The sequence below is a fragment of the Gymnoscopelus braueri genome (genome assembly GCF_963280865.1).
Source record: "Gymnoscopelus braueri genome assembly, chromosome: 16".
In the NCBI taxonomy this organism is placed as follows: Eukaryota; Metazoa; Chordata; class Actinopteri; order Myctophiformes; family Myctophidae; genus Gymnoscopelus; species Gymnoscopelus braueri.
The window spans coordinates 40,739,665-40,755,491 of NC_137616.1; the positions used below are offsets into that span (position 1 = coordinate 40,739,665).

The following is a 15,827-nucleotide window of genomic DNA, read 5'->3' on the forward strand; positions in this document are numbered from 1 at the left end:
TTCAACCTGTGGGCCATGTAGGGTGGGGGTGGGGGAGTACGGGAAATTTTTAACTGGAGGGACAAATAAGAACCCCTTGTTGGGTAGTTCAAATGTACATTGGATTAGCTGCACAGTAGTACTGTGCAGGACATGCTTGTTCAGTCCTCCAGCTATGTGAACAAAAATAAAATAAAAACTTGATCACAAAAAAACAGTTCATAAAACGAATCAATAACCAACTGGAAAAAGTGCTCCTCGGAGCACAGGTCTCCACCAGGTCAGGTAGGTTATTGTGGGGCAGCAATGTTTGAAATTCACCAATCAGGATGGAATATGAAAAATCGGACAGATCCGTCTTGATCACATGACTATAGAGATAATGTGTACCGATTTGTGTGATGTTTGGACACAATTTGTAGGAGTAATATAAAGAAAATGGCTCTCGATTATCCGATTAATCACAAAAGTTATCAATAATTGCTAAGAAGAAAACTCGATAATTGCAGTCCTAGAAATGTACTTAATTAACTTAACTTAAAATGAATGTATGTATTTATTCTAAAGTGCTATAAATGTACAAATGTGTTCGATTTTTGAGCAGAGAATTGAACAGAGAATTCAACTGTGTGTGCTTTACCTTCTCTTCAATAAGTCTTAGGGTGAGAAGTGAAGGCGTAAAGTCAGATGACATTGCATAATTTGACCATAATCGGGGCATTGTATTATTTATTTTTCTTCCACTAAAAAGGCAAGGAGCTGGGAAAGACTGTAAAACATGCTGGCGATAGATTCCCATGGAGTTAGGGGGAGAGAGAGAGACAGAGAGAGAGACAGAGGGAGAGACAGAGAGACAGACAGAGGGAGAGACAGAGACAGAGAGTTGAAAGTCAACAACGCAAGACAGTTACACCACTATGACAGCTTCCTGTATAGTATACAGACTCTTTGTAGCATTCAAAGATGGTGTAAAAGATGTCTGGCTCCGAGCACAGCTCGGAGCCAGACATCAAGACATCAAAAATAGCAAAAGTAGCAGATCTTCAAAACGCTTTGCTTCACGCTTCTAGATCTGATACTTTTGATGCTTTTGTGTGACGCTGTAGTATGATCAAGTAGGATGTTAATTTACAAAAAAAACTAAAAGTTACTCCAGAACATTTCTCAGCCAACTCCTCCTGCGAGCAGAAAAGAGTGCTGCATGCGTACAGGCTTATGGGAAGAGTTTCTACGCATTATAGCCACACGGTGCTGGTTAACCATTCCTTTATACCCCCACCCACCCCCACCTATACCCTTCTTCTCTCTCCCTCGCTCTCCATTTCCCATCAGTCACTCTGTCTCTCACTCTTAACTGCTCTGTGGCTAACCGCCGCTAGGTTCTAGCCGTACTGCGGAGGTTCAGATTAATGATAGGGTTTAGACGGTGGTGGTCGTTGGTATTGGTGGTAATCATAGGCTGGGCCTGGAGACACACCGCTCCAGTGTTTAGACTGAATGAGATGCCGGGCACCTTGGTGACCGGCGGCGGCAGCAGCAGCAGCATCTACTCTGTCTCCTCCTCTCATTGGCTGTTGGGCAAAAACCTCCTATGTCCATATTTTAACTTTTTCTGTTTTTTCGAAAATGAATCCCCTACTTAAAAAAAAAAACACGGACAAAAATCCTTGATTATGCAGGCTAAAATCCATTATTATGCAGGCTAAAGTCCTTGATTTTGCTATGAAATATGCAGGTTTTTTATGTGATTTTATGCGATGAAATTGCGAAATATTATGCGATGCGATGCGCATATTATGCGATGCGATGTGTGTCACCCGCATAATTATGCAGTGTTTCGAGCTTGTAGATCTGCTACTTTTGCTGTTTTTTTTATTTTAACAATACTGCCGCACCCTTGTCAAGATTTGGTCTTTGTATATTCCTTTGTCATTTAGCTACATGCTCTCCTCCAGAAAGACTTGGAATGGACAGGTATAGCCAGGGGTCCATTGTCTCGCTCAGTGGGACTTTGACAGGACAAGGTAGGCTGTTCGGTTGGCTAGTTTTGGGGGGTGGGGGTCGGTTGTGGGGGGGGGGGGGGGGGCTGTGTGAGCTTTTATTTACTGGACTGTCTCTATCCACATTATCCGCCCAGTGGCACCGTGTAATTGTACCCACTTGGAACTCTAGCATCTCTGTTCTGGGAATGTCATAATGAGGCAAAAAAATAAGTTAGTGAAAATAGCAGATCAGGCTATTTTGGGCAAAGAGAGAGAGCTGGTGTAGAGAGAGGGGGGAAAGGAATGTTCCAGGGATAGACCCCAGGGGGACCCCGTTAAAACAAAGTATATAGGGTTTAACTGGATGAAACGGTAAACGTGTAAATCTATCTGCTTATAGAACCGCTACAAGAAGTACCACAGGTGACCACTAAGCATGTAGGTATAACCTGATACTACGGCTGTTAGAATGACACTAACAGGATGTCTGTACTGCAGTGTGTGTGTGTGTGTGTGTGTGTGTGTGTGTGTGTGTGTGTGTGTGTGTGTGTGTGTGTGTGTGTGTGTGTGTGCGCGTCTGTGTGTGTGTGTGTGTCAGTGGTGAAAAAAGTACTCACATGTTTACTTAAGTAAAAGTATCAATACTGCAATGCAGAAATACCATGTTACAAGTTAAAGTCCAGAATTCAAAATGTACTTGAGTAAAAGTACAAAAGTATTGGCACCACAATGTACTTAAAGTACCAAAAGTAAAAGTACTAAAATGTTTGAAAATAGCAGATCTACAAGCTCACAACGCGTCACGATGCAACGCATTGTGAGCTTGTAGATCTGCTATTTTCAAATAGCCTTTGTATAAAATAGGGCTGAAGTGGTTAATGTATGTTTTATAATGTAATAATGTATATCTGAAAAGTAACTAAAGTTTTCAAATAATTGTAGTGGAGTAAAAGTACAATATTTGCCTCTGAGTGGAGTAGAAGTAAAAGTATTGGAAAATGGAAATACTCCAGTAAAGTACAAATACCTCAAAATTGTACTTAACACATTGAATGCCAAAAACGGTCCGGACCGTTTTTGAGGATCCAAACGAGAAGTGCCGAAAACGGTCCGGACCGTTTTTGACCCAATTCTATTTTTATACATGTGGGCCACGTGGGGCGCTAAAACGAAACTTTGACATCACCCAAGGAGTTTCTGAGAAGAAGAGGCTGGATCTGGCTCCATGTCAAAAATCCTTCCGGTCGGCGTTTTCAATGTTATCTCCTTGACTAAAAGCTTAATATCTCCATTTCTTTTTAACGTGGTGGAAACGAGCCGTTTTCGATCGGCGATCACGCTGCAATGGAGGATCGCGTTAGAAATATTATTGTTCCAGGCGTTAGTCGGGACCCTCCGCCGTCTCGCACGCACGCTTTGTTTACATGCACTTCCGCGTCGGGGCTGCTACAGCACGAAACGTATAACGCAAGTGGATGGAAGAAATGCAGGCACTCAACGTATAATATTTTAATAAACCTCTGGCACCCAATGTGTTAAGTACAGTACTTAAGTACATGTACTTAGTTACTTTACACCGCTGGTGTTAACCCTCTCCACTTACATCCCTCTTGGACACTATATATACCATCAGTGCTACAGTATAAACGTCTTATTGTATATATCACATGTACATTAGCGCCACACAGCGTCCTGCAGTCTAAACAAGCAGTGGAACAGGAACGATTCAACTTCAAGGGTGAAGGATTCACACACTACTTTTAAGAGCAGTAAATATTTCTCTTAGGGGGCTCTCTGATGGCTCAGCAAGGCCGTAATTAAAGTCTCAGTTTCCATTAATGGCCACTTTCTTTTTTAAGTGCTCTGCAACAAGCTCTCTGGGCTATGACCATCATGAACAAGCCTGTTCATCTCTCTCTATAGCCTCGAACTTTAAACAAAGTGGTGAAGGAGCCCCTCTACTGGGACCCACACAATCTTCTTACTATCCTGCCACCGTTATCAGTCGTATTGGAACAAATGCAATGACAACAGTTAAAGTACTTTGGCTGATTTCTTGACTCAGGTATAATGCTGAGGAAGGCTTTTTGTGCCGAAACCTGTATAATGGACCGTGCCAGCTAAAGAAAAGTGCATTAACTTCTTAAGCACTACATAACAAATCCCCAAAACTGCAGGTCTACTGCAACTCAATTCTTTTAAATCACAGCAAAATACCTGTTCTGTTTGCCACTGCCTTTCTTTGAGATTTTTAAGTTATTCTTCTTGCACTGTAATTGTACTTATTCTTCTGTAAAATGTTTTACTTTGTTTGTTTTTACAATATGCTTGCTAACGTCCTTTTATAATGCGTTTCCTTTGCATAACATTTTTATGTACAGCACATTGAATTGCCTTGTTGTTGTTGAAATGTGCTATCCAAATAAACCTGCCTTGCCTTACATACTTCATCAAATACGCACGACGCACAGTGAGCTTGTAGATATGCTATATTTTGACAATAATGAAATGGCCAAAATAGACACGCCGTGGGTTGAAAGAAGTTATAAGGATATTTCCGTGACAGCTGGCATTCTCTGCGAATGTAAATGAGCTTTTCGAGACTTTTTGCACCCGGTGAGACGCTATTAATTTAAAGTTTGAAGAAACAGAGAAGAAACATTCTCTCGCAAAATCTCTCCGCTCATTGTGTTCGCTCACTTTTGACTCGTTTTCTTGTCTTGCCCAAATTGGTAAAACTTTTTTTTTTCTGTCAGGCTTTTTCCCCTCTTTTTTTTCTTCATCTATTCCCATAATGAAGGCTGCGTCAGGGCTGCCAGATCAGTGCGGTGTCTGTGGCTCAGATCTCCCCTGCTCCTGTTTGTCTGTACGCTCTCGCTGGCTTTCAACAAGCGAAGGCTAAACCCCCCCCCCCCGTTTCATACTTTCACAGTCTAAAACGGCAGACTTACAAGCTCACAATGCGTCACGCCCGTGACGCATTGTGAGCTTGTAGGTCTGCTGTTTTCGGGGCGCGCGCTACGCTGCACCGCCGTGCGGCCGGAGCATAAATTAGGCAAAAGTTCTCCGCCGCGGCCGGCTATAGCGCACAACCCAACCCGTGCACACGGCCATTATCCTGTCAGCAACCGCAAACGCGTTACGCACACAAGTAAGTCATTATCTGGTGGTTTCTGTGTGCCGTAATGTGATTTTTCTTTTTCTTTCTTTCTGTCCTTGTTTTTTTTTTGCTGCAGTGAGTGCAGGAAAGGGAGGAGGGCAAAGCAAGAATAAGAGAAAGATGAGAGGAGGGGGGGGGGGGGTGTATGGACAAAGTTTGTTCACGTTACACACCTAACTATGTGTCTGTCTTTAGAAGTGAGATGTGTAAATGTGTGCGTGTGTGTGTGTGTGCACGTGTCTGTGTCAAAGTACCGCGTCACGCCTCTCATTGTTCTCCGCCATTCCAAAACTGTTGCACTTAATGATGTGTACAGTTACTGTGATTCTGTGTGAGTGTGTACGTTTGTGTGTGTTTTTTCAACGCCTGCGTGTTGTGTACGTGCTTTCAAGTCCAATACCTTGCTGCTGCTAATGGGATACTCTTGCCCTGCAGCGCAAATACATATTCATTCATTCGACGTGCACAAAACACAACGCATACGAGGACAATACAGACACAGAGGTGCTTGTGTGTGTTTATGCCTTTCTTTATGTACATGCATTATGTGCTGTGTTTAGTTTTTAGTTTTTCCCCCAGTATGAACACCGTGTGGGTGTCTGTCTGCACTGTGTGTGTGTGTGTGTGTGTGTGTGTGTGTGTGTGTGTCCGTACTCTCCAGGTTGGCGGCGAGCAGCGAGGGGTCGACAGCGGGCATGGATCTGGGCACAGGCACTGGTTTGACGTACTCCCCTGCGGCACAAGAACCAAACAGAACACCACGTTAGTTAGGACAAACATTTGGACACGGCTTCACTCGAGATAAATGGACCAAGAAAGACACACGACACGGCTAATGAAAATAATGAACCCGGGCCTCCAGAAACCAAACTTATTCATCTGTCTCTTATAAGTCTGTCTGTGTGACATCCACGGTAATCTTTTAGGAGACATCTCTGGTAGCACCGTGAGATGAACCGAGAGTTGATTGATTGATTGAATATTTTGTTAGGCAAAAAAATGTAAACAGCACAATTGCATTTATAATACTATGTCTAAAACGTCCGTCCAAAAAAGTCCTTGCGGTCTTGTTTCCATTGGGGTCCTTGGTATTCAATAGTAGCAACCAAACAGTTCAAATATCAACACAAAAATACAGGAAAACAAAACACTATGTACAAACAGGTTCAGTTCAGCTCAAAACAATGTCTTGGAGGTACCGCTCCAAAATGAATGCTAAGGGCTCCTAGGAGGTTATTTTTGAACAACTATGTTTTCAGAAGCCGCATGTATTAATTTTAAAATAGATAAATACATTTCCGATGTCAGGGGCAGACACTCGCGACTGACATACTGTAGTGCAGCCGTCCTTGAGGGGGTTCCAGGTGGTCCCCAGCAAAATGATGGAGCTGGTAACCAAATGGACCCTTATAGATCTTAAAGGTTTCATGACGTTCAGTTTTACCACACATTAAAAGTCTTTGTCATGGTCCTTCAAACGTGTATAGAAAGTTTTAACAAAAAAATCCACTCCATTGATCCATGGCAGGTGTTTTTCTCTCACATTTCTAAAGCCTTTTCAACTGCAATGAAAAAAGAAATCTTTGCCTGCGGGTGTCGCTGGTGAGGGATTTTGCCTGTCAATCATCGCCTCTGCTCCGCCCCCCCCCCCCCCCCCCCCAAAGTAAAGGATAGGGGAGGGGAGGGGCGAGGAGGAGAGTGGGCGGGATTAATCGGCTGTGACCTCACTGCCGAAGGGCCAAGCTCAGATTACTTTTCAGCCTAATTATTCAGAAAACCTCAGTCCACAGAAAATCCACTGAATGTTCAAAGTTCAGATTTTTTTGGGTGTAATTGAGGTCATAAAACCCCCCAAAAAACATAAAAAAGTGAAAATGAATGTCATAGAACCTTTAAACTCTTGAGAGCAAAAAATGAAACCAAATGGACCCTTACGGGTCCATTTGGTTTCATTTTACGCTCTCAAGAGTTAAATTATTGTTAAACATCTGCATATACACTGCCCACCACCACGGAGGTTGTGGGTTCGAATCCACCGTGGTGCATCCGGCTTTGTCGAGCGTCTTCTACACGAACACAATTGGTCCGTGTTCGGGGGAGGGAAGCCGGGCGGGGGGGAGGATGATATCTGTCATTGCATGTACTCCTACGGGCTGGGGGCGGCACCTGTCAGCGAGGAGTGTTGGGCGGGAGGAGTGGGACGAAGGCTCTACGTCCTCCCGGTTGGGGCTCCTCACTGGCAGGTGAGTCAGTACGATACAACAGCAGTGACAGCACAGAAACGTGTGTGGGGAGGAATCAATTGGCATAACGACTAAATTGAGGAGAAAAATGTGTAAAAAAAAATTGGCTACTCTAAATTAAAAAAGAGAAAAAAAAATCTGCATATACTTAATTAAAGAATTGTTATTTTGATCAACGTTTTCCTGTAATCTCCTATGGTACGTACCAACATCAATACAGCATGGAATTGTGGACAAAATCATATCCATCGATAACAAAATATTCTAAGTCTTGGGTCTGAGAGGCTAAATCTCATCAAATGGTGGTTCCGTGGCTCAAATGCCCAATAAATAATGGCCCTTGATATGAAAGGGGTTGAAAACCACTGCTGTAGTGTTTAGAGACTAAACCAAAAACACATGTATGTGGAATGGTTGTGCTTGCAGTTCGGCTATTTTTGCGTGCAACACCATCGTACGACGGAGCACACGTTCAAGCATTACAAGCATACATTCACATACATTCAAGCGTACATTCGACAACCGCCAAGTCGTTGGACTTTACTTTTCCCTGTGGATCTACCATGTGGATTTCACCTGTGGAAGTTGCAGCCCTTAGTGGATACTTGTGGATACGTATACTGTATGGATGAAGTGGTTAAAATGATTGTGATGCTATATTAACACATTTAGCCCCCCCCCCCCCCTTCTTTAAAGGGGTAGTTCACCCCGAAAATAACTTTTTTTCTATGATTACTCACCCCATGGAGCCTTGAATTCATAGATATTTTTTTGTTTTTGTCACATTCCTAAGCCAATAATTTGATTATAATAAATTTGTCCCCATTGATTCCGGTAGGAGACACAAATGCATTTGTGTCTCCTACCGGAATCAATGGGGCTAAATTTATTATAATCAAATAATAAAGGAAGGAATGCGACAAAAACAAAAAAATATCCATGAATTCAAGGCTCCATGGGGTGAGTAATCAATAGAAAAAAAGTTATTTTGGGGGTGAACTACCCCTTTAAACCTGTAAACCTGTGATGTGAAAATAAAAGTAGATTCTGAAGCATTAAACCACTCGTTGTGGAGGACAATCGCAGCGGTTCCGAATTACCCTTCACACCCAAGAGCCGACGGGGAACCCAGCAGGCCGTGATAACTAGCAGCCATCATCAACACAGTGACTAGCGGCCCCGGGTGTCCTATCAGTAACACTCATTGGGCAAACAAGGCGTGTCCATCAACAAGATAGTAGGCGATTGGCTCGGCACCAACGTCAACCATTGGTGTTATTGGTTTCATCGCCGCTGGGACTGCTGGGAAATGACAGAACGGCTGTTGAGACGCTGCGTGCGCACACACACACACACACACACACACACACACACACATTGTACATTTCAAATGTACAAAATGTCTAAAAATCTTTTGAAAATAGCCGATCTACAGATGCGACACATTGTGAGCTTGTAGATCGGCTATTTTCAAATGGCCGAAATGTATATAGGGCTGAAGTGGTTAATGTATGTCTGGTAATAATAATCAAAATCTACAAAGTAACTAGTAACTCAAGTTTTCATATAATTGTAGTGGAGTAAAAGTACAATATTTGTCTCTGAGATGTAGTGGAGTAGAAGTAAAAGCACTGAAAATTTGAAATACTCAAGTAAAGTAAAAAATACCTCAAAATTGTACTTGAGTACATGTACTTAGTTACTTTACACCACTGCCTCTAACCAGGTCAGAGGTCACGTACGCTTGTGCTTATGAAAACCTGGACACACACACACACAGACGCACACACTAAGGCACGCAGGCACGCACACAGACACACAAAGTCATTAGCACATGGTCACAATAGATTACGTAAGTGTCAGTAGGAGGATCTGGCAGGGGTTAGGGCTGTTGCGCTGAAGAAAGAATTCCCCTACGATGATTCCGTGTGGATCAACCACACGAACACTAGCGGTGCTGGGCGCGTCCTCATCGGCAAACATTCGACAAAAACAGACCAACATTCAGCGAAGATAGTTTGGTGAAAATAGTCCCAACAGTCTGCAAAAATAAGCGAAAATAGGTGAACATTTGACAAAAAATAGGTGAACATTCCGCAAAAATAGTTAAGACGTTCGGCAAACATTCAGCGAAAATAGGCCAACGTTCAGCAAAACTAGCCGATCTACGATCTCACAAAAAGAAGGGCAAAACAGAGCTAGGTGAAACCTAACATGAGGCTGCATACGCCCATGCATGGGCAATGTGCGAAGTTGTGGGAAATGTGTTAGCGTGGTCAGTGGTAGGAGTCTAGCCCAGTAAAATGGTCTATCACACATTTTATGGATCTATTATTCTTGACATTTACAGCAAGAGCCATAAACATTTTGGGCATGTTATTACGCCGATCCTTGAGCAGCTTTCTACAGATGAAAGGGCCCCTGTTGCTTTAGATAGGACTCCAAGGGAAACGCATACTTTTTAGGCCCATATTTGCTTTTAACAACCGTTTTACATTTTCTGATCAATCATTTACGCCGGCGGCTGTCTCATGATGAAGTCTGTCTAATGATCAAGTCCAATGGTGAGACATGAACTTAGTATTTAAAAAAAAAATGTTTTGTATAAATTGACCGACAGGAGTTTTCCTAGAAAGAAGGAGGTCCGCGGCCAAATGCAAATCATTTTGGGGGTCCTTGACATGGAAAAGTTGGAGCACCACTGATATAGTAGCCACATACTGTTAGGATTTAGAAAACATTTTTAGATATGTATTTAGCCGCGGAACCCCATCTCAAAATGTTTTGAGAATAGAAGATCTACAAGCATACTATGAGCTTGTATATCTGCTATTTTTGAATAGCCAATGATGCGATTCTGACTGAGACCTTTATTACAATACTGCATGTCTGCAATGTTATGCAACAGCTTCGAGTCCACATTTTACCCTCATTTTTGTATCCTTCTTTACCACAGCGATGGTCTCTGACCACAATTTAATCAAATCCTTCATTTTTTACAGTGCCAACGATCTTACCATTGCGTTGGTTAAAGCTTTTACATGAAATAACAAGAGATGCCTTGAGATGTTGTAATTACAGACATGTAGCATTGCAGACCATGTGACAAATTTGAAAATAACATGTTTTTGGGGGGTAATTTAGGGATTGAAAGTGAACGCAGTCTGACAGCAACATATAACACCAGTGTTTCAAGGGGCGTCGAGTACAGTGGTTCTCAACCTGTAGACCGGGGACCACTGGTGGGACGTGAGGATATTGCAAGTGGGTCCCCCCACTAATTTGGCGAAAACACTAAGATTTTCATGATAATATAACATTAATATAAAAAAAGAAGAAGGAAAAAGTCATGGTAATCCTACTTTTTCTGCAAAACCTTGAAAACTTTGCTATACTGATAAATATGAACTTGAAGAATGCTACTTTAGTTCCAAGCAGGGCCACAATCGATTGATGATCATTGAAATAAACTCTAGAAATGCATGCGGCAGAACATGCACTTTCAAGATGTTCAAGTGGGCCCAGCCTCTGATGCAGAAAAGGTTATATACTGGTCAAGTATATATTGTACCTGAATGTAATGTAGGTCTGCTTTGAGTTAGCGCTGCAGAGTTATGTGTGCAGCTGTATCATCTCAGAATCCAAATATCAAATCGAGCCTATCGGCAGATATACACTTAATCCATTTAGACCGGGAACACATCTGTGTATCATTTTTTGATTTATTTGGCTATTCAAAAATAGCAGATCTACAAACTGCTATTTTTTGAAAATTTGTGCAAATCTTTGAATATATATTTTCTTAAAGCGAACATTTGTAACTCAAATCTTTGCTTCTGGGGGATTCTACAAATGTCTTCTAAATACTAACAGTTTTCGGAAAAAACGTATGTTGCTATATTAGTTGTGCTAAAAACTTTTTCATGTCAAGGACCTTCAAGATTGTATTTGGCCGCAGACCCCCATCTCAAAATATTTTGTTCCAGGGACCCCCAGAAGCAAAGATTTGAGTTAAAAAATGCTTTCCACACATTTTCACGATTTTTCAAAAATAGCAGATCTACAAGCTCATAGCGCGGCACTCGGTGCCGCGCTATGAGCTTGTAGATCTGCTATTTTTGAATAGCCAAAGTATAAAATATTGGTTTAAGTGGTTACACAGATGCGTTCCCGGTCTTAATGGGTTAAATGACTCGGATCGGGAGCCAAAACCAATAAAAACCAATGTGATTCCAGTCTGGGTTAGGGCCAAAGAATCAGATTTCTGCTGGCGGTATTGAACATAAGCTTAAGGCAGGTTACTCTCCGCTTCGTATACCTGCGGGCGGAGGCAGCTCGGCGGGCGTGTTGGCCGGCGCGTGGGCCCCCGGTGGGATGTGTATGTTGTTGTAGTTGGTGGGGGGGGGGTTGTAGGGCCCACCCATGGCCCCTGAGCCCGGGCCAGGGGTGAAGCCGATTCCCGGGGCCTGGTGGTCCCCAGGTCCCCCCTGGTGGGGATACTGGGGCTGAGCAGGGTCTCCTCCCCTGAAGGAACCGCCATGAGACGAGGGACCGCCCGGCGATGAGTAACCTCCACCCTCGGCACCGTACTCCCCGTCTGAGAGAGAGAGGGAGGGAGAGGTAGAGAGGAAAAGAGAGGGAGGGAGGAAGAGAGAGAGAGAGGGAGGGAGGGAGAGAGAGGGAGGGAGGGGGAGAGAGGGAGAAAGAGGGAGAGAGGTAGAGAGGAAAAGAGAGGGAGGGAGGGAGGGAGGGAGAGAGAGAGAGAGAGGGAGGGAGGGAGGGAGAGAGAGGGGGGGAGGGAGGGGGAGAGAGGGAGGGAGGGGGAGAGAGGGAGGGAGGGAGAAAGAGGGAGAGAGGGGGGAGAGAGAAAGAAAGAGAGATAGAGAAAAGGAGAAAAGGAGTCCAGTGTTAAGAGTAATGTTTATCAAACATTGAGAAACAGACACACATTTCTGTTCTCGGTTTTAGCACACACACATTAAGAAAGAAAGAAAAAAAGAAACTGCCTTTGAGACCAGAGCCTAATCTAAAATATCTCCAAGGCCTAGCATACCTTCACACGTCTAACATGGTACTGACATAAGCTGTATTTTGTGCGTGCACACACACACACACACACACACAAGCCCCCCCCCCCCCCCAACATCTGTCATTACTGTACCAGGCATAGGAAGGGAGACAGAATATTAAAAACATATTAAACATATTAAAATCAGATCATTTCTCTTTTGAAAATGTGTCCTCTACATAATAGTAAGAAACGTATAACTGTACGGTGAGCAACACACAAAGTGAAGGATTAGTACACACTAAACACTTGAACCCTATATCATTTAGTATACTTCAGTTGACCGGGCTCCCCTATAGAGCTCCTTTATGGGTCCTCTCCTTTTTTTCCCTCTACACCAAATCTCCTGGCCAAACAACAAATGGTCGACTCGCCCCCCCAGAAAAGGGACCATCAGGGTTCCTTGAGGGTCTTCCAAAGGGTCCCTTACACGTCCATTTGGTTCCATTTGTACACTCTCAAGAGTTTATGGGGGTCTTTGAAATCAAAAAGTTTGAGAACTTTGAGGTGTAGTTTGATTTGATTTACTTAAGACGTCGTCATGTTGAAAGAAAGGAACATGGCATACATGCTTTTCACAGATAAATAACACGTCAAGGATTAATAAAAAACACACAATTTGTGTAGTCAGAGTTTAATGCAGACGTTGCAGCGGTCCGAGCAAACTAGCAGGGTGTGGTGCTGTGGCATGAATAAAGCGCACACAGCCTAAAGTCAATAAGACTGATTCAGAACATGAGCCAGCACTGGGTCACTGGGGAGAGGGAGGAGGGGAGAGAGAGGGGGAGAGCTCATGTACTCCCGAACAGGGTCAATCTGGCCTGCTTTGTCTCATTGCATTTATTTTACTATATCTACAGTATATCTATCTGTAGCTCCAGGCGAGCCCTGTGCTCTAGACCCGTGGTTGACCTGTCTGTCCAGCATCTTAATGCTGGATGAGTGAGAACTTTCTCAAGCTAATTGAGGATAAGACAGTTCTCATAATTGGTTCTAGTGAGCGGAGAGAATCAATAATAAGTTAATCTCTCAAGAACAGATCCATCGCTGCACTTGGAATTGTCGGTAGCCGTGTTGAGAACCCGTGCACATTGGCTACAAGTGGGCGTGCCATCAGATCAGGAAGCAGCTTTACCCAATCAAATGTAGTGGGCGGGATTGACATGTGTGCGGCTCGTTCCCAGCTAGAAACAAACCAAAACTCATTTAACAATAGCGTCCTCGGAGCCGACAAAACCACAGAAAGTTAGTAACATTTTAACTTGCTCTTTCATCATAGACACAAGTGGGTTTATAATCAAAACGATCCATGTTCTTTGGGAGAAATTGTGTTCGTGTTCCGTGGAGAAATATTGTTAGTGGGAATGAAAACATAGTCGCACCACCGGAAAGTGAAAGGCTGAAGGCATGTCCAAACCCCGGTTTCCCTGAGCACGGGTCCTCCGTACAGCTCCGCCCAGAGTCAAATGAATAAGTGAAAAACAGCAGAGGCGGCTGTTTTTCCTTTTTATTTGACGATGGGTTCCCAGATTGATAATAAGTAGACTCTGTAACCTGACTGTAGAAAGTGACACTACGGTAAAGAATGAATTTTAATACACACATTAACACTCTCACTGCCAAGAACGACTTTTTTTTCCTCTTCGTAACTACGAGCTTGTATATCTGCCATTTTTGAATAGCAAAAGAAATCCAAAATGACCAATGCTTTCCCGGTCTTAATGGGTTAAATCAAAGCCCTTCTGGGGGGGGAAGTGAAATACAGTCTGGAGTTTTTACAAGGTCACTGCCATATAAAAGCCACAGAGAGTTATAAGCAGGTGCAGGCGGACACTTTCCAATGATCTTCTGTCCCGTCAGATGATTTGTTGATGACACGTCCCCTTTGTCTTGTTCTGTCACACACACCGCTCTAATGGTCTGCATTGTACACTAACCCACTGTCACCATTACAACATTTAAGTTGACGATTCATTGACGGGGGGGGGGGGGGGGGGTAGTGGCTCAGAGGTAGAGCGGTCGGAGTTTGATCCCGGGGCTCCCCCAGAGTTAGTGTCTAAAGTGTCCTTGAGCAAGACGCTGAACCCCTAATTGCTCCCGATGAGCAGGTTGGTGCCTTGCATGGTTTCCTCCGCCATCGGTGTGTGAATGTGTGTGTGAATGGGTGTGTGAATGGGTGAATGTAATGCATCTATGTAAAGCGCTTTGGATAAAAGCCCTATATAAATGCGCCATTTAATTGTCACACAAATAATTGCCATTAACGATGTAATTGTGTTTTTCTGACAATTATGCAAAATAATTGCGATTATCTCAAATAATTGTGATTGGACGATTATGTAATCATTAATTGTACACACGCCCCTGTAGGAAGCATTTCAATGCTCTGTGTGTGGATAATGTGATACATTTATTTAGTCGCGTGTTTGCCTTTCGTAGGCCGGAGTCTAGTGCCAGTGGGAGATGGGTGGAAACAGTAGTGGATAGTGACACACACACACACACACACACACACACAGACAGGGAAATGTACACGCACAAACGCATAAACACGCATGCGTGCATGTGCAAGCACACCCATACACACACACGCGCGAGAGACTGCTTGGCTGTGCACGCCGCAAACATATACAAGTATGCACACACACACACACACACACACAGACAGATAACGAGTCCCAGATATGCGGAGAGAGAGAGGCTGGTCAACAGATGGAGGAAACCAATGGCTGGCCATCCTCTGTCTGTCTGTCTGTCTGTCTGTCTGTCTCTCTGTCCGCCTAAAGCCTGATTTATACTTGTTTGCACACTGTTGTTGCCTGATTTATACTTGTTTGCACACAACACGTCACATTCGTGACACGTTGCGAGCTTGTAGATCTGCTATTTACTGAGCACGACACCGGCACGCAACTACGTATAAATCAGGCTTAACTCTGTCCTCTTGTATGTCCTCTGTCTGTCTGTCTGTCTCTCCCTCTGTCTGTCTGTCTGTCTCTCCCTCTGTCTGTCTGTCTGTCTGTCTCTCCCTCTGTCTGTCTGTCAGTCTGTCTCTCCCTCTGTCTGTCTGTCTGTCTGTCTGTCTGTCTCTCCCTCTGTCTAAGATAATAAATCCTGGGTTACGTGTGCAGTAGCCAGCCCTGTGGCCTGAACACAGTGAATCGTGCCGTGCTGTCCGTCTGTCTCCACCACACTGAATGGGAGGTCCTGTTTGTCCAATGTGTCCTTATGTCACACTGCTCGTCACCCAGACACATTGCATTTATCTATTAGGTTTATTTTATTTTTGTTTGCTTTATTGTTGAATTGGTTCTAACTGTAATTGTATTCTTGCTCTGTAAAGCACTTTGAGCTGCATTTCATGTCATGAAAGGTGCTATACAAATAAAGTTTAT

At 43.6% G+C, this 15,827-nt stretch overlaps 1 protein-coding gene across 1 annotated transcript in view; it reads right to left on the reverse strand.

Annotated features, from left to right (window-relative positions):
- vta1 (vesicle (multivesicular body) trafficking 1) overlaps positions 1-15,827 on the reverse strand; it is a 142,777-nt gene that overhangs the window by 10,798 nt on the left and 116,152 nt on the right. The window contains exons 6-7 of the mRNA XM_080454182.1: positions 11,683-11,961; positions 5,776-5,853 (exon numbers count right to left, since the gene is read on the reverse strand). Coding sequence (XP_080310308.1) covers positions 5,776-5,853; positions 11,683-11,961 — 357 coding nt within the window. The remainder of the gene's footprint in view (positions 1-5,775; positions 5,854-11,682; positions 11,962-15,827) is intronic.